This window comes from Rhineura floridana, chromosome 8 (assembly GCF_030035675.1).
Source record: "Rhineura floridana isolate rRhiFlo1 chromosome 8, rRhiFlo1.hap2, whole genome shotgun sequence".
NCBI classification, from domain to species: domain Eukaryota; kingdom Metazoa; phylum Chordata; class Lepidosauria; order Squamata; family Rhineuridae; genus Rhineura; species Rhineura floridana.
In genome coordinates, this window is record NC_084487.1 from 25,620,470 (window position 1) to 25,639,600 (window position 19,131).

The following is a 19,131-nucleotide window of genomic DNA, read 5'->3' on the forward strand; positions in this document are numbered from 1 at the left end:
TGCTAGCAGTATGGTATCGTCTGCGTATCTTAAATTATTAATACTTCTCCCTCCAATTTTCACACCTCCATCTTGGTCCAATCCCGCTTTCCGTATGATATGTTTTGCATATAGGTTAAACAAATAGGATGATAAAATACACCCGTCTCACACCCTTTCCGATGGGGAACCAATTGGTTTCTCCATATTCTGTCCTTACAGTAGCCTCTTGTCCAGCATATAGGTTGCGCATCAGGACAATCAGATGCTGTGATACCCCCATTTCTTTTAAAGCATTCCATAGTTTTTCATGATCTACAGTGTCAAAGGCTTTGCTGTAATCTATCAAGCACAGGATGATTTTCTTCTGAAATTCCTTGGTCCGTTCCATTATCCAACGTATGTTTGCGATATGATCTCTGGTGACTCTTCCTTTTCTAATACACAGTTAAAATCATTATTTAATCAGTGAAGGTCAGGTTGTTAGGAACAGTCACCTTCTGACTTTATATAAAGCTGATCACTGGATCTTTACTTTTATAGCAACTGACTAATCTAGAAATTTTGTGTTCCTTGCCACAAGAACGAAAGGTTCAGCATCCAAGGGGAATGCCCCCTGCACATATAACAAAATGGCAGACTATATGCATGGGGTTGCACATCCACTTTGGATCAATACTGCAGGGGAAGGACCAAAGCTCAGGGGAAGAGCACATGTTTTAAATGCAAAAGGGGCCAGGTTCAATCTTTAGCATCTCAAATTAAATGGAAGTAGCAGTGGGTGATGGGAAAGACCTCTGAATGAACCTTGGGAGAGCTACTGCCACTCAAGACTAGATAATAATAGCTTAGGTGGAGATCTGGTATAAGGCTGCTTCCTATATTCTTCCTTGTACAATAATTTAGGCTGTGCCACACACAGGCTAATGAAAGGAACAAAACAGATGCTAAAAATTCCATTAGCTGTGTTTGTGCTTCAATATGAAGGGAATCTTGTTAAACCTTTCTGGATGGAACACTATCTTCCTCTCCATAGGGTAGAAGTGGCTAATCTGTGGCTATCCAGATGTTGGACAACTCCTATCTGTTGACCACTGGCCATGGTGGCTAAGGCTGATGAAAGTTTGGAGTCCAACATCTGGAGAACCTCAGGTTCGAAATATATGCTACAGAGCCTGTCAATTTCCAGAAGGAATGAGGCTAGCTCATAATCTTGGATTTCTCCTGCATGCAAATCTTAACAGGACTTTTTTTTTTAAAAGCCCTCCTATAGAACACTATCAGTTATTTAAGAAAGGCAAGAAGGGAGAATCTCTCATGTACTGAAACTTGAAGCAGCAACACTGAAAATATTCTGACAGAAGTAGGAAGAGCAAATAGTGTAATGTGGCTGGATGAAAAAGTTGTATAGGTTTGCTCTTAGGTGAAATGGAAAGGATAGGTGTAGTCAACTCAACACATTCTGTTCATCAGCTTCTCTGTAAAACACCATCTCCTGTGTAGGCAAGGAATATCTACTGTTTAATATTCCACGATGTAGTGTTTATGGTTAAATTAAAAAATCCGAACAGTAAAAGAGCAGGAAATATTATGTACTTTGTTCTCGATTACTGGCTCTTTCCTTCATGCTACTGTAGAATTCTTACCTTCATCTCTATAACAGTCTGCAAAGCTTTCGTCTTGGCAGAATCAGGTGCATTTTCAAAACGACGATGCATTTCCTGTACAGAAAGAAATACAAGGAGGCTAAGCACAATTCACTCCAATGATTCCTGTCAAAGTAGTATGAACAGCAGTACTATTTTTCTGATGCAGCGGGGTGACCTTTCACATCAGTCCATTGAAACAAATCTTCACACAAATGAAATGCTTAATCTTCTGTCTTTCCAAAGACACACCCTTAAAAGCAAACAGCGGAAGTAACTTAAACCTCCCTAATATCTTTCAGCTAGATGTCTCTGATATGGCCTTTTCAAACTTTTATCTTCTGCTGGAGGAATAAAAATACTTTTTAAAAAGAGGATTAACAAATAACAGCAACAATCTGGTATGTACTTAACAAGCTGATCAAGCATCTGTGCCAGTAAGACTCCTACACGCCCAGAGTAGCAACCACCTAGTTACTGATGACGACAGCTTTCACCACAGAGACAGCAAGGGATGAGAGAACACTCACAAGATTGCTCAGCAAAACAGTCAACGGGGGCAAGAGCAAGTACCTGGGTTTCTGTATGTATCACAGAATAATAACTTCTAACCCATTCCAGTCTGGGTTCAGGCCTAGTTATGGGACTGAATTGGCCTTGGTGGCCCTGATAGATGACCTTTATTGGGAGAAGGACAGGGGGAGTGTTATTCTTACTTGATCTCTCATCAGCTTTTGATACTATAGACCACTGTATCCTTCTTAGCCAACTTAGTGAGATGGGTATTGGAGGCACTGTTTTACAGTGATTCCGATCCTACCTCCAGGGTTGTTTTCAGAGAATAATATTGGGAGATTGTCTTTCAACCCCTTGGCAGTTGTGCTGTGGGGTGCTGCAGGGTACTCTCTTGTCCTCAGTGGTGTTTAAAATCTATAGGATGCCCTTAGAAGTGGTCATCAGAAGATTTGGGGTGAGATGCCAGCAATATGCTGATGATACCCAGCTCTATTTCTCTGTAACATCTAAATCTTTGTGGGGCCTGTTTATGCCGCCCCCTCGCTGTTTACTACACTGGACGCTGGATGCTGAGAGCGAGAGGAGGTGCCGCTTTCGGTTTTGCAAATGACGCACCTTTTGGACTATACCGTCTAGAAGCCTTATTGAAGCTTAGTAGCTTTTACCTGGTTGTTTTAGTTTTATTGCTTTTTTTTTGATGTTGTGATGTTTATATACCTTTATTTTGTACGTTGCTCAGAGTGGCTGGGTCTCCAGCCAGATGGGCAACAAACAAACAAACAAACAAACAAATAAATAAACAAATAAATAAACAAATAAATAAGGAGAGGCCATGCAAGCCCTGGACTGCTGCCTAGACTCGGTGGTGGGCTGGATGAGGGCCAATAAAGTCTGAATCCTAGCAAGATAGAGGCGCTGCGGGTTGGTGGTTCCCAAGTTCGTGAATTGCCTGCTTTGGATGGGGTCATACTCCCTCTGAAAAAGCAGGTTTGTGCGTGCTTGTCAGCACTGTGGCTAGACAGGTGTTTGGTTTTAGCCACGGACTTTGAGTGAAGTTTGGGTTGCGTTTGGTTGGCAGACTTGTGATGTGGAACTGTGGAATGGTCTCTCCGATGAGGTGCGCCTGGCGCTGACGCTGCTATCTTTTCGGCGCCAGGTGAAAACCTTTTTATACTCCCAGGCATTTTAAAGTGTATTTTTACAGTATTTTATTATGTTCTATTCTGGATGTTGTTTGGTTCTCGTATTGTTTGTGTGTTTTTGTTTTTTTGAGTTATTATATTTATTGTATTTATATATTGTGCCTGCTTTTACCTTTTATGTGCACCGCCCAGAGAGCCTTCGGGCTTAGGGCGGTATATAAATTAAATTAAATTAAATAAATAAATAAAATAAAAAATAATCGGGGGATGCTCCTGGATCCATCCTTGTCACTAGAAGTTTAGGTGACCTCAGTGGCTAGGAGTGCCTTTTACCAGTTGTGGCCATTTCTGGACTGGGACTGGCTGACCACTGCTGTCCATGCACTGGTAACCTCCAGACTGGATTACTGTAATGTGCTCTATGTGGGGCTGCCCTTGAGGCTGGTCCAGAAGCTGCAGTTGGTGCAAAATGCGGCAGTGTGACTGCTCACTGGGGCAGGGTATTGCCAGCATGTCACCTCACTGCTGAAAGAATTGCACTAGCTGCCCATTTCCTATCAGGCCAAATTCAAGGTTCTGGTTTTGGTCTACAAAGCCCTATACAGCTTGGAACCAGGATACCTAAAAGATAATCTTACCCCTTGTATACCCCGTTGATCACTGCACTCTGCAGGAGGTCTGTTGGCACAACACAGGAAGTGGACCTTTAGTATTGTGGCACCTCCCATTTGAAATTCTCTCCCCTTAAATACTAGACAGGCGCCATCTCTGTTATCTTTTCGGTGCCTACTGAAGACCTTTCTCTTTCAACAAGCCTTTTAAGTAGAGACCTTATCTCAGTCTGCATCTGTGTTGGAATTGTTTTTTAATATGTTTTTAAAGTTGTTTCGTTTTAATACGTTTTACATGTTTTAAAGTAGTAGTAGTCATTGTCGTCGTCATCATCAAACAATGGGATTGCATAGTGTCAGAGAACTAATTCTGCGTGTACATAACAAAGTACAAGTATAACAATCTTTCACACATAGCATCCAGAGAAAATAAGGAATAAAGACATTAGGGCAAGGTGCCAGGAACTCCGGCATCTAGATGTGATCACCATATTCCCTGTGCCATTACCACAGATAGCTACGGAGCAGTGCTACAGCTGCTAATTCAGCAAGGGGCAGGTGACACTTGGGGCCAATGAGGTTTTCAGCTAGTGGTATAAAAGCTACTGAGATAGTCTTGGCTTTTCAGGCTTCCCCTGCCTAGGGTTACCATACCAGTCAATTTGTCTGTGGTCAAATATTCCACAAAGCCCAGAATGTCACTGTGCAGGTGACAGCTTATCTGTATCATTTTTAACCAAGGGTGCAAATGAGGACTGCTTGCCTGCAATCCTGCAGCAGTTGGGGAAAGCTGCTTCTATCTGCTACCTGCCATAACAACAGGAATCTCCAAACAGGAGCAGAATACAAATCTGTCATCAGCGGCAAAGGTCACCACCTAGGATTGTCCATGACTCCAGCTTGCTTGTTACAAGTATCGGAGAGTCCCCCCTCCATGTGAGCTGTCTGTCTCTTTTGTTAGATTACCATTTTCATTTTTATTTTTAGATTTTGTACCTCTAGACTAATACTGATGTTCCAGGACAAAAGTCAAAGAGAAAAATTGTTGAGTGAATTACAGACATTTATAAAAAACATACCTAACATTGTTGTAAATTATAATACATTCACATTTTTTAAAAATGTTACATGCTAATTTTAAGGCTGTGGATAATTAAAGCATATTTTATTTTTCTAATAAACTGAAAGTTTTAAAAACACATGACTATTATTTAACTGGTCAATCACCAAACTGCATTTGTACCCATCTTCCAGCCACCTTCCAGATCACTATCCCTGACAGTCAAATGAGGACGCCATTAAATAGCTGCAGCTATTTCAAGTATTTATAAAACTTAGCAAACCTGAACCATGTCATACTCTATACATTCTTCAACAAATCTGGGTTAATTGTCCTGTCATGCTTAATCTCTCCCACTTTTTTATTTTGCCCCTCTTCAAAGGAAGATCCTAGCCCATCCAAACAGGGCTGAAAGTCAACACTGACCAGCCATGATGTTAAGCCTCACATGGATCAATTACACTCCAAACTTCCAACTGGAAACACCAGAAGGTAGCCAATTCCAGCAGGGCTTGAAGCTATTGATTTCTCTCCTGCTTTCATCAGAAATCAGCTACACTTCGGAGTACCCCATCAGCTCCATCTTCGAATCCTGCTTCAGCAGGAATCAGTTACACTCTGGAGTTTCTGATCAGGAGCTCTATAACCTAACAGGAGTCTGATTTACCCCTAGTGAAATGAATGGAAAAGTGAAACAACCAAGAGCCTAGGCTAGCTGAGGTCTATACTAGCTCCAGCAACTTCTCAAAATAGGATGAGGAAAATAACAGTTTTCTTTGTATCATAAATTTCATTTTGTGTGTGTGGTTATACAGTAGGGCCCTGCTTGTCAGCGCCCCGCTTTTCGGTGTTCTGCTAATACAGCGGCGCCAGCGAGGCGATCAGCTGGAGCGTGGGGAGCTTCGGCTAGAGTGCGCAAACTCCCCATGCTCCAGCTGATCCCTGTTAGCTGTAACACGGCTGGAGCTCCCTGTGCTACAGCTGATTGCGCGCTCCAGCTGATCAGCTGTAGCGCACAATCAGCTGTAGCGTGGGGAGCTCATGCGCTCCAGCTGATTGCGCGCTCCAGCTGATCAGCTGTAGCGCGGGGAGCTCATGCGCTCCAGCTGATCCCTGTCAGCTGTAGCGTGGCGGCTGGAGCTCCCCGCACACTACAGCTGATCATGTGATCAGCTGTAGGGCGGGGAGCTCCCATGCTACAGCTGAGTAGGGCCCCACTTTCCGGTGGTTTTCGCTTTTCAGCGGGGGCCTGGAACGGAACCTGCCGTATGAGTGGGGCCCTACTGTACCATTTTAAGAGCACTGGAGTAGATTTTTTTCCTGCTTCTTCTGTACATTCCTATGTTTACAGAAAAAATCCATTAGAAAGCATTGCAAGTGGCCATTGTGCCCTGGGCTCCTACTGGGAGAAAGGGCGGGATACAAATAAACAAACAAACAAACAAACGTTACCCTAACTGGCTTTATCTTGACACAGAAAAAAACACTCTCATAATGCAAACTTGCAGGACTGATTTCTTACAGTGTTCTTTTGGGGAAAATACTTACTAGGCTACTGGGGTACATTGGACCGCCTTCCAATATTTACTATAAGCATTTCATGTAGGCATTTTTTGGTTTCCATTTGCTTTGCCTTCTCTTTTCTCCTCCAGGGTTTCCTGATACCCCAAATGAGGATTGCCTAATTGGCGGGATGTATCTTTTCCCCAATCAAAGGTCTGTTTGCCCCTAATAAAACAAACAGAGACTCAGCTGTACAGAGCTAGAGACTCAGTTGCTCAGCACAAACTTAGTATTCAGGCGGACACAAAGAAAAGGGACAGATGTCATATCTGCCCTAGAAAACACAATTAAAACATGATGGCAGTAATGCCATCATTGCAAGCCTTTATTTGCCAGGAGCATACAGTAGTTAGCTGTCGTATGTGTACGTGCTCAGCATGAGGAGACTGCTTAAAGAGTGCAATACTACAAAGTTAATTTTTTTAAAAGTTCAAATGGTCGGTTTTATTTGAAAAATATCTATACTGTGATTTGTTTTTAAAGTGTGGAGACTGATGATCCCCAATCTTTTTTTTTAAAAGGCAACATCATGGGGTCCAGTGCACCCCGATAGTTTTTGTTTTTTAGAATACATGTTTGAAATGCAATACTAATAAAATCTGTTTTATGTTAAACTGGAATCATTCTGAAATGAGCTACATCTGTATTTCCAGCTAGGACTTTAAAGGGCCCACTGGATCCCAACATCAGATTGGCAGTCAAAATGGTGCAAGAGGGTTTAACTATACCTGTGATCCTAAATGAAGTCAATACCTTTTTCTGTCCAGTCTTACTGTATGATGATGAATAGACCAGTAATGCTCAGAAAATTATAATAACATTTTTTTGAAAAAATTAAGTTTCTACAAAAGAGATGAATAGTATCATTGGGGCGTGATAACATCTCCTCCACAATTTTTTTTAAATTAAAAAATAAACCAAACTTTCTATTCCTAAGAATTTCAAAAAATACTGAGATTTTCCCACTCCATTTCAGAAACCTTGGAGTACTGAATGCCAGCAAATATGAGCTCATAATTTATATCATATTTATCAGAATAAGGGATGCAGTAACATCATCAAACTTGAAGAATAATATAAAAAGGAAGCTTTGCATCTATCATATATCTTAATGGGCTATGTTTGCAGGCTGCAAATTGGGGGGGGGATTTCTTCAATTTTCAGGCAGGGCTCCTTAAATTTACCCCTTACCTTTTGCAGTGATGAGGGGGCTTCTTCAGGCTTTTGGGGGGTAGGTTTTTTAAAAATTGCTCTCACTACTACTTGTGGTGGCAACAGAGCTCTGCTCTTGGTGGGCTACATGGTATTTCCTTATCCTTAAAGTAACAAAGATGCAGCATCAGCCAACACAAACATAGCAGCCCCTTAGTGGCAGATAAAAAGTTTGTATCTAGAACCCATGATGGCCTGGACGAGGGCCAATTAACCAAAACTGAATCCTGACAAGATGGAGTTGCTTGGGGGAGGGGGGCGGACAGCAGTCCAAGATTCAGGAATCAGGGAGACAACCTGTTCTGAATGGGGTAGCACTTTCCCTAAAAGGGGAAACATATGTGGTTTGTTGACACTTCCAAATTCCAAGTTAGCACAGGAGGCCAACATAGCCTCTGTGGCAAGAAGTGCCTGTTTGCCAGGCACCAGCTGGTTATTTTCCAGCTATGGCCACTGTTGGGCAGGAATAGTTGGCCTCAACAATCTATGCTACAATAACCTCCCATACAGATTACTGCCACACACACTACATAGGTCTGCCTTTGAAAGTGGTCTGGAAGCTGCAGCTGGTACAGAACATTGTGTCTCAGATGTGTTGGGCAGAACACTGAGAGGTGGGCCTATCACTCCAATCCTCAGATCACTGCACTGGCTGCCAGTATGCTATTAGGCCCAATTTAAGCTGTTAGTACTAGTGTTCACAGGGCTAAAGAACTTGAGACCCAAATACTTGAAGAAGCATCTGCTCCAGTAACATTCTGAGCAATATTTAATGATCTGTAGGATAGGCCCTGATCATGTACTGAGTTTTCGGTGGTAGCATCGCATTATGGAACTTCCTCCCAAGTGATGTTAGACTGTCCTCATCTTTGCTAAATTCAGGCATAATCTGAAAACCCATTTGTTTATTCAGGCCTTTGGAGTATAATGGGTATTAGGACTCTTATCAGCCATTCTGTCTGCAGCTGTTTTATTGAAGATGTTGGTTCTTGTTTTATTTTATTTTTTTATATTGGTGTATGATTGTTAGTTACCTTGGGCTCCCTTTTGGAAGGAATGGTGACAATGAGAATGATAAATAAAACAGATTGTGCAAATTTTATTTGGAATTTAATACCACATCCTTGGTCTTTCTATTGAGCAACTTAGGTTGCAGCTCTCCATGCAGTCTGGAGACTAGTTTACTATGCTGATGCCACTACAGGAAATGTAGCCCATCTCAGATCAAAAGAAATGCAAGAGAAGACCTGGTACATGGTAACTCAAGTATCTCTTTTGTGAGAAAGACAGTCAGTGGTGTCATAGACCATAGCAATACTGCAATACTGAAGATTATGTCACTTTGACATTTCGAAAGGATTCTGGAGCTGACTTAACAATGTCTGTATCTTTCTTATGCTAGATCTAATCAGTCCCGATTTCTTTTCTTGGGAACCAAGATGACAGCAGGAAACAATTGTCAGAGAGAAAGTTAAATTTCTCCAATTATTCTTCAGGTTGCTAGGAGGCAACAGATGATAAACCTTGTTATGGTATGAAATCCTACCACAAGGCTTGCCACAGCCTTTTGAATGTTCTTGATCTATAGAAGTAAAATTATTACTTCTCAAGGTCTTAGGACCACTTCACATATCACAAAATTCTTACATAGTCACTCATAACTTCATGTCCCAGTTGCAAATGCCCCCAGAGGCATCAGACTGCCACTAGTGGAACTGGACTAAATGGAACTTGGTTTGCACATACTAGAAGGTTTTAATATTATTCCTGTCCTTTTTGCTGCTTCTTTTCACAATAGCTAAGGATAAAGCTAAGAACACAACTACTGTTCATCTAATCAATCAAATCCTTTATTTGCATTAGCCACAAGCTATTGGAATATGTAACAATAAAAAGCAGATATACAGCTTAATCAAAAGTGTCCCCGCACTTGTAGTGCGAGTAGTTTCCGACTCTTAGGATGACGTCTTGCGACGTTTACTAGGCAGACCATATATGTATTGGGTGGGATTGCCAGTTCCATCCCCGGCCTTTCTTTACCCCCCAGCATATGCTGGGTACTCATTTTACCAACCACGGATGGATGGATGGAAGGCTAAGTGGATCTCAACCCCTTATACTGGAGATTCGACTTCCTCCTTTCGCTGGAATCGAACTCCGGCTGTGAACAGAGCTTCGGCTGCATTACTGCCGCTTACCACTCTGCGCCACGGAGGATTATCCTACTAAAATTCTAGCAACCGTTCATCCAACATAATGATTATTTTTATAACAATCAGTAACAAAACCATCAAAAAATGGCACCCTGGGGGACACCATCACATTCATTCCAAGCTTTCCTGGAAGCCGAAGCTCATAATTCAGGATCTGGCGAAATTGTCTTGATCTGGCTATTGTGTTTATGCTGTCCCATACTATTTTGGCTTTTAGTTTTTATTACTGTCCATTTTAGTTTTAATTAATGTTTGGTTGACTTTAGTTATTGATTGCTGCTTTGAAGACTATCTGGTAAAAAAGCAACCTATAAATGGGAAAAAATACTGTAGATGCCTATGAGGATGGAAACCAGCCACTGTATATATAAAAAAACACAGTGGCTAAGGCTAGGGTGCAAGTAGTCAAGAAGGGTGGCAGTGTACAGGTTAAGCAGTGGAAATAATCCACTAAATCATATTGGTTAAGGAAGACTGATTCAGAATTTCAAATTCTAATACGCACTCATCCACTAGATATACTATTTTCCAAAGGTTTTATATTCTTATATAGATTTAAAAAAAGCTACTGTGTTTTGATTCTTGCTCTTTTTGAACAAAAATGTAGCTGCACATAAAGTCGAAAGTTAGACAAATGTGCTTAAAATAGGAACATGCTTTGCTAATGTCATGTGAGGAAATTCCAGCTAACAGAGGACTATGTGCACAGCAGAACAAAGAAAAACTTAATAAAAATCCTGGAATTTGATAACAGACTTCAATTTGAAGCTGAGACCTACTTGAAGCTCTAACTAAAAATGTAGATTAATTATGCCGAGAACAGCAGCTTCCAAAAGAATCTCAAGCAACAAAGAACAGCCAGTAAAATAAAAAAGATCCTTATTATAAAAGCAATTGTTAACAATATTTGGAGGGAATTTCCAGTCAAGTTCTACAAGGTAGCTCTGTGCTAAACCTGCATCTTCAGCAAGGTCAAATATTATAGCTATATAACAAGTAACAAAAAAGTGGAAGGCTGGTAAACAAATACCACCATCTTCTGGACACTGTGTATGTGTTCAGGAAAGACAAACTTGATACTTACAACCAGTAGTAAGTCCAAAGAATGTCTCCCCATAGAAAGGGGGAAAGTTGGTAAGAATAGGAAAATTTAATGATGTAACTTCAGAATCTCTAAAAGACCCTATCACTGGATAACTATCAGATATAAGGGCAGTGGAAGAATTCTCTCCTTTTTAAAACAATATACTTACCATATTCAGGTATGACAACCCAGCCTGGATGGTTTTTGCTGAAGAGTAATATAAAAATTCTTAAAGTAAATTCAATATTTGTATGAAGCTTCTAATACTGTTTGCAATGTGATGTCATTAATATGCTGATGATATCCAATTATTTCCCAAAAATTCAGGAGAAGCAGCCTGTGCTGCTCTTGAAAAGTGTTCAGAAGCTTCTGCTGGTGAGTAAAACAGAAACCCATCTGTTGAGTCACACAAGGCAACAAGAAAACATCCACTTGGGTTTGTGATAAATGTACTAACCACCTGTTTTCTGGGTCTAATTCAAGGTGCTGGTATCCTGCAGATCCAAAATGCCCCTCTTCATAGGTTGTCTCTGCCACTTGCCCTTCAAGATCTGCCAAGAAGCCCTTGCTTGAAATTCCTTCACCAAGCTATCTAAAATGTGAATGCATGCACTAGGGTTCAACATTTTTAATTGTTTCTGTATGTTGCTCTGAGTATCATAGAACTGAACAGCAATTATGTTTAACAAATACTGGAACTAAAACTATTTGTATACCTAGTTTTAATGAACCAGTTGAAAAGTGGTTCCCTTCTACTGTGCCCAAAGTTCTGCTTAACCCAGAAGCATGAATATCACTGTATCAACATAATACTTTATTGCTCCATAAGACCCTACACACACACACTCTACCTACCTTCCTTTCTGGCAGCAACTGTTAAGCTGATTTTACACTTATTTGTTTACTGTAAGTGCTTATGGTCCAAAGGTATTCAGCTACATTTTGTTATAACTTTATGAATTATTTACATCAAACAGTGATGTAGAGAGCAATACTAGAAAGTGCAATGCTTGCTTCACTTTAAATAATATGTTTTGGACTATGCATCAGAGGCAGCAAATGATTTCATCAAATACCCTTCATAGCAAAGTGACTGTTTCCATGGAAACTGCAGAGCAACCATCCATTACTGCTGCCAAGATTTCTCTGTCTTTCTATATACAGGTAGATGCTCATTTACAGTTTTCTGATGAAACTACACACACAAGACTAATATAAGTTCAGCAAGTAGTGTTTATGCACACACACAATAAATGCAGCTTGCCATTCTGCAAGTATGAGTTCCTGGCTGACACTGTTGAACCTCCCTTCCCCCTCTGAAGATTGCAAAGCACATGACGGCAAAGTCCCACACATGTGTGGCTCATTTCATTTTAAGACTTGTGCTCCAGGGTGCTACTATAAATCACTTGTCCCTAAATCCAGGTCTAGTATGTGAACCTCCACAGCCCAACATTTCAAATTTTAGCTTTCTATCTATTGCGGAAGAAGCTTAGCTATTTTTATATTACTGCCAGAGGCACCCATGCTTTTGCACACATAAATCCACATGTACACAACATACTGAATCTTGTATTGAGCACACTGTGACCCTCCAAATATTGCTGGGCTACAACTCCCATTATCCATGAACACTGGTGATGCTGGCTGGTGCTGACGAGAATCGGAGTCCATCTGGAGAGCCACAGCTTAGCCACCCTGTTGCATAGTAAGCAAATCTGCAATTAAGCAATTCCCAGTTTCTAGATATTCTATACAGCAGGGGTAGGGAACCTATGGCCTTCCAGATGTTGCTGGACTATAACTCCCATCATTCCTGGGCATTGGCCATGCTTGCTAGGGCTGATGGGATTTATAGTCCACAACATCTGGAGGGCAAGAGGTTGCCCACTCTTACTATATAGCACCACCAATCTTGTTATGCTTTAACAGATCAGAGAGATAAACAGCAGCTTGCTTTGAACAGAATCTTAAATGAAAGAAGGTGAAAATAAACTCAGAGCAAGGTAAGATGGAGTAAATTCAGTCAATGATAAACTAAGGTCCACACTTTTCAATCATTCACCCAATCCATATAAAACTAAGGGGGATCAAATATGGGTGACAAAGAGACTTTATCATTTTAGCTTTCAAGCACACAACCTGTGCCAAGAGTGGAAAGAGAACAAAAAAGTAGCTAGGTACTCAAGTAAAAATGAATTAACTTGAGAATAGTCTGAACTGCAAGTAGTAAGGTTAGACAGCAAAGTAGAATCTCCATGCTTGAATCCTAACTCACCTCTCTTAGCAAGTTGTTCTCCTTTTCCTTCTGCTCTAGTAAAGTTTCCAGATGGTGCACATGCATTTCTGCCTCAGCCAACCGTCTTGTTCGCTCATGATCCTCCTCTGTGGCTTTTGCAGACAGCCCCTTGCTCTGCAACATTTCCAATAATTTTTTGATGGACTCATCACGAGCATTTAAGGTCTGCTTCTGAGTCTCAATGCGCAGCTCCATTTCTTCCAAGGTTTTGCGCAGCAAGAAGAGTTCCTTGGCCTGGCGCTCATGCTCCGCATGAAGCCGTTGGAAATTCTCCTCTGTAAGCTCCGTCACAAAGTGTTCACTGGATCTACTGCTGCTGTCTTGCTGGAAAAGCTGGTTCAGGTCCCTCTGGATCCTAAGCTCATCCTGAAGAGCTTGGATTGTCATCTGCATATGCTGGAAACAGAAACCCAAATCCATGAATTTGCAACATTAAAAGGGAGTTGTAGAAGCAAAACAAGGGCCCAGCTTTTTTACAAAGCAAACATTTTGCTTTCCCAAACATTGAAAGAGGAGGAAGAGACTGACTATTAAACAAATAGGCAAACAAAGACAATATTTAATCCAGTGTACTGTGAATTATAGCAGTTGCCCACACCTTCAGCAACTTGAATGAGTTTTGGGAAAATTACACTAAGTTGCTCAGACCTCATGGAATAGAGAAGCCAATATAGAGGCAAATAATATTCAGATCTTATTTATAGAAAGTATTTTTATCCCATTGTTCACTGAAAAAGGCTTCAGATAATAATCGTTGTAAGCCACTCTGGGCAGGGGCTCTTGAGAAGGGGCCGTAACTCAGTAGGAGAGCAAATGCTTTGCATGCAGGAGGTCCCAGGTTCAATCTCTGCCATCTCCACGGAAAAAGACTCCTGCCTGAAACTGAGAGCCACTGCTAGTCAGTGTTGACAGTACAGAGCTAGACAGACAGATGGTTTGACTTGGAAAAAGGCAGCTTCCTATGTAATAATTATCTAAAGTCATGAGACAAAAGAAAAGAATTGGGAGGAAGAAATAAAAAAAGCAACGTTAGGCCCTTATTTTTTATTTAAGTTAGTTTTATATTGCCAGTGATAGCATTAACCATGTAAAAGAGGTACAATACTATGTCTTGCATCCCCTAACCCAGCCTTTCCCAACTAGTGGACCACCAGATGGTGTTGGACCACAACTCCCATCAGCCTCAGCCAGCATTGCCAATGGTCAGGAAAGATGGGAATTGTGGTCCAACAACATCTGGTGGCTCACTAGTTGGGAAAGGCTGCCCTAACCGACTACGAGATTATATACTGAGAATCAAAGATTCTATACCTGGAAAGTTGACGATTGCATTGAGTTTTCACCACAACTCAGTGTAACGACTTTGTACGTAACACTAAGCAAAACCATGGCTAAGCATGGACTATGAGTGCTTGGAGTGAAAATTGCAGCCACTTCACTTCTAACCCAGTCCTGCTGCTGAGTTATGTACAGCTAAGCCATGGTTTGGCTTAGCATTATGCTGAACCTGGACTTGTGGCTTGTCTTTGTGATGTTCCTATATTAATGTATATATGGTAAGTGTTGTTGTTTTAGAAGGTACATGGTAAGTGGAATGAAAGAGGAGGGGGAGTGAATGGGCAGTGGAATGCGAGATGATTGGCTGAGTGTTTTAAAATGGCTGAATGTATAAAAGGAAGAGTGAGAGTGGAATCGGGGGGGGGGGGAAGAAGAGAAAGAGTGGATTGCTTGGTGGGGTTTGAGAGAGTTGTTTGCCAGGAGAGAGTGGAGAAGGAGGGAGGTGGAGTTCGGATTAGTATTGAGTAAAACCATATGCTTATGTGCCTTAAGAAGAAATCTTGTTAATCTTGTTAGCTTTGTTATCTGTAATAAATACTTAATTTGGTTTACCAAAGGCCTGATCCTTGGCTGGGGTTTCACAGACCAGAAGGGAGGGTAAGGTAATGACCAAGGCTGAAGGGGAACTGTAACAAATGGTGGCAGCGGTGAAGAGAATAACAATACCAGTATTCAGAGTCTCTGGGAATACTAGTATTGGGACGTTACTGGTGGTTGCCTAGCAGGGGGATCTGTTGAGATCTGTGCTAGAGCGGATAGGTAAACCATAAGAGAGTGCGGTCCGGACTGGTGGAGTCCCTGGTGGTGCCTAGAGACAGGCAGTAACCACGAGCAGGTAGGAACCTGACAGGGAGAGCCAGGGAAGGACGCATCACAGTCTTCCCTAAACAAACCATGCGAGTTAGCTAAGAACAAACCTTTTGCTACAGCTTGTGGTTTGTCTACAGTGAGACAAACCAGGCTATGGTCTGAAGGCACATGAGGCCACCACCTTGCTAAAGCTAAGCAGGTCTGGGTCTGGTCAGTGAATTGATGGGATACTGCCTGGGAACCATATCTATTCTTGGTTCTATGATGAAAGAAAGGTGAGGTACAAATGTAGTAAATAATACAAACTACGAGCCCAGGTTCAGATGCAATATTAAGCCAACTCACAGCTAACCCCCTGGCAGCAGCAGGACCAAGAGAAGTGCTAAGTGGCTGCAATTTTCACTCCAGGCACTTGCTCATTCATGTTTAGCCATGGTCTAGCGGTACATGCAAACCAGGCCAATATGAAAAAAAACCATCAAGTGCACAGAATCATATGTAAGGCTGTAACCTTAGTTCTGTTCAGTAACAACTTGGAAAGAGACTTCCGGGAAGGGTGACTTCGCTTGTGCCTGCTTTTGATACAGGCTCCCGCCTCAAAAGAAGCTTATTCAGATATAAATCAGTCAGAACATTTTTTTTTGACTGATGAAATTTCTCCCGGGCAGGGAGAAACGTAGAGATCAACCTCAAAAGCCTGTTTTTGTTGGGAGGACTGGATTTCATTAATTTATGAGAAAAGGTCCAGCCAGCAATGCCGGACGGACTTCCGAACAAGCTCTATCTGTTTAATGCGATACGTTTATCTTTTCTTCAAAGAGAAAACAGACTAACAGGCAAGCACCCTTCTTTCTATTATTTTTTTTACTTGGTTTAAATTGTTGCAGCAAAAAGAGATTTGTCAATTTAATCAGCTTTAAAGAGCTTCTGGGTGAGTTATAACTCTTCTCTGTTATTCACGAAATTAACAGCTTATCTCTGTTTCTATTGCAAAAAGCTGTCCTGGAAGTGCATTCTAAAGATATACACAGAAGAGGGATTTCTATTCCGAGGAACATTATATTGTCTGGGACTATTCTCTTTTTGGTCTATTTTATTTTGACGAATCTGCTTTTTCACGACGCCGCTAACTGTTTTGATGCTGGGAACTAAATTTGTTTTGTATTCTTGAACATAGAGAGATAAGGCAGGCTGCTCTGTTTATACTGTGATGTCATCAAGCCTGGAATATTAACCCAATTGTTGCTGAAATAAGAAGTGGTTCTTCTTTATTTTTGTTTTGCTTTGTTTTCGTGGTTTTAAAAAATGGCAATCAAGAAAGTGGCTGAGAATCTGGAAGTAATTATGTTTCAGAAAATAATGGATGAGATTGAGATAACGAAACAAACCTTGTGACAGGGCAGTAAGGAGCTGAAAATTGAACTGAGCAAAATGACGCAGGAGCTTAAAGAAATAGGGGATCCTGTGAGAGAGGAGAATGAGATCAGAGATGAGAAAAGAAAAAATAAAGGGAAGATACAAGCCCTGGAGATTGGAACAAATGTGGAATTGGAAAAAGATCTGGAGTTTATGGATATTAGAAATAAAATCTACTGTTTGGAATTTAACGTTATCTCTGAAGAAATTAATGAAGATATTAGAGATAAAGTTATCAATGGCTTGGATAATCTTCTGGACTGGAATGACGTGATGGAGCTTGATATAGAGAAAATCTATGGAACTAACAGCAGCCATGTGACAATGGAAAAACTCTCAAGAGATGAACCAGTGCATTTTGTAAAAAAGAAGAACAGAGATATGACTTTACAACAATATTTCAGCAACTTATTCAGAATGGATGGCAAGAAAATATTTGGGAGAGAGGAAATTCCCATCAGACTCTTATTATATGACTATGGCTATGACAGCAAGATTATTATGGAATACTGATAATGGAAGATTGGACACTGAAATTACTGGACTTAACAGGACTATTGAAGATGGAAGATGGAATTAATAGGGATAATGGAATAATGGCTATTGAAATTATTGGACCTAACAGATTTTGATGAGATGGATTAATCGATATGTTTATTTGGACTATGGTTATGACAATAAGATTATTATTATTATTAACGAGATGGATTAATCGACATGTTTATTTGGAGAAAAATTGATAGATATATTTCTTAAAGAATTGAAACCTCTCTTTGACTTTTTGTGGAAAGAATAAAGTAATGTTTATGAGATTTGATGATTAATTAAGATAACTACTGGAGGAAAGTGATTTTATAATATAATTTAAGAGACAGGATTGTTATATATTGTAGACCTATAACTGATTTGATCTGCGACAAATGGGAAGTCAACATTTTATTTTTTTGTTTAATCATTTTTGTTTTGTTTTGTTTTTTGTCTTTGAATGTTTTATGATTTTGTTTTGTATGTTTTATGAAAATTTGAATAAAAATTATTGTAAAAAAAAAAAGTAACAACTTGGAAAGAGACAAACAACATAGTGAATCACATCTACTTTACTGGTGTAGTTTCACAGATTTCAGTAGGATGATTATGAATTAAGCAGTCTATGAACTGATCATACATTTCAGTTCCCTACTTCCACTCTCACGATTTTAGTAATTACGGTGCAATACTCTGCTTGCTCCCAATGACTGCTGCTAGCCTACATATGAAGGAGGGAAGAAATGAGCAAGAGAGACACTGAAATCTCTGAAGCCATTTCTATGCTCTGCTGCCTCTGGACAGCAAAGAAAAAAGGCTGGCTTGGCAGTACAGAGTCTGAAAGGTTCTTCAAGGAATTATATATTATGATACAAAACATCAATACATTATTAAGCCAAACGTTTCTTAAAACCTATCCTTTTTCCACTTCGGAGAGGGAGGCAAGAACGCATGTCATCAATAGAGATGTGCAAGCACATTTGTTCCATATGAGACAGAGATATATTAAGATGCTTATAAGCCACAGAGTGAGAGTCTTTGGGGGAGAAACAGGAGTGAGTGGTCTGCCCCAGATGACAGATGGGATGGGAACTGCTGGTAAGGCCATTTGGTTGGATGTCCTGTTTTTTCAAACAGTATTTGATTAAATTGTAAATTCTAATTTTTGTCCTCACTGCTATTTAGTTTTGTTTCTTTTATGATGCAGTTAACCTGTTTATGTTATTTACTGGACTTGTTTTTTGGATTCTGTAATTTTTGTATATTATTTTTTATGTGTTATTATTTTATTTCATTGTTCTTTGCTGTGGAATTGAAATATTTAATGAAGAGTGGGTTATAAATACTAATAAAAACAAAAACATTTATATTCCCCTCTCCCACAGTTCAAGGTGGCTTATAAAAAAACCTGGAAATAAAACTCTAAAAAGATAAAAGTATAAGTGTTAAAACATCTCTTCAAGGCTTTGTCTTCTGTTCAACTATTAAATTACAAGCTAATAAAACCAGAGTTAGAGACAGGGTAGATAAAAAGCAGACTACATAGGCTTCATATTGGCCTCTGGCCATTTTTTTGTACAGTGCTTGCCTATGTTATACCAGAGTATGATGTTGCATAACTTGTAACATCACATGAAATGTTCTCTTATGACAACTAACCACACTATGAAAAGACAGCTTAACAAACCTCTAAAGTTAGGCTTAGAGGGGTGAATCA

The 19,131-nt window shown here is 40.3% G+C and overlaps 1 protein-coding gene across 8 annotated transcripts in view; it reads right to left on the reverse strand.

Moving 5' to 3' along the window:
* ERC1 (ELKS/RAB6-interacting/CAST family member 1) overlaps positions 1-19,131 on the reverse strand; it is a 319,311-nt gene that overhangs the window by 270,569 nt on the left and 29,611 nt on the right. For all 8 annotated transcript variants that reach the window (XM_061638638.1, XM_061638637.1, XM_061638636.1 and 5 more), the window contains exons 3-4: positions 13,305-13,721; positions 1,626-1,700 (exon numbers count right to left, since the gene is read on the reverse strand). In XM_061638638.1, coding sequence (XP_061494622.1) covers positions 1,626-1,700; positions 13,305-13,721 — 492 coding nt within the window. The remainder of the gene's footprint in view (positions 1-1,625; positions 1,701-13,304; positions 13,722-19,131) is intronic.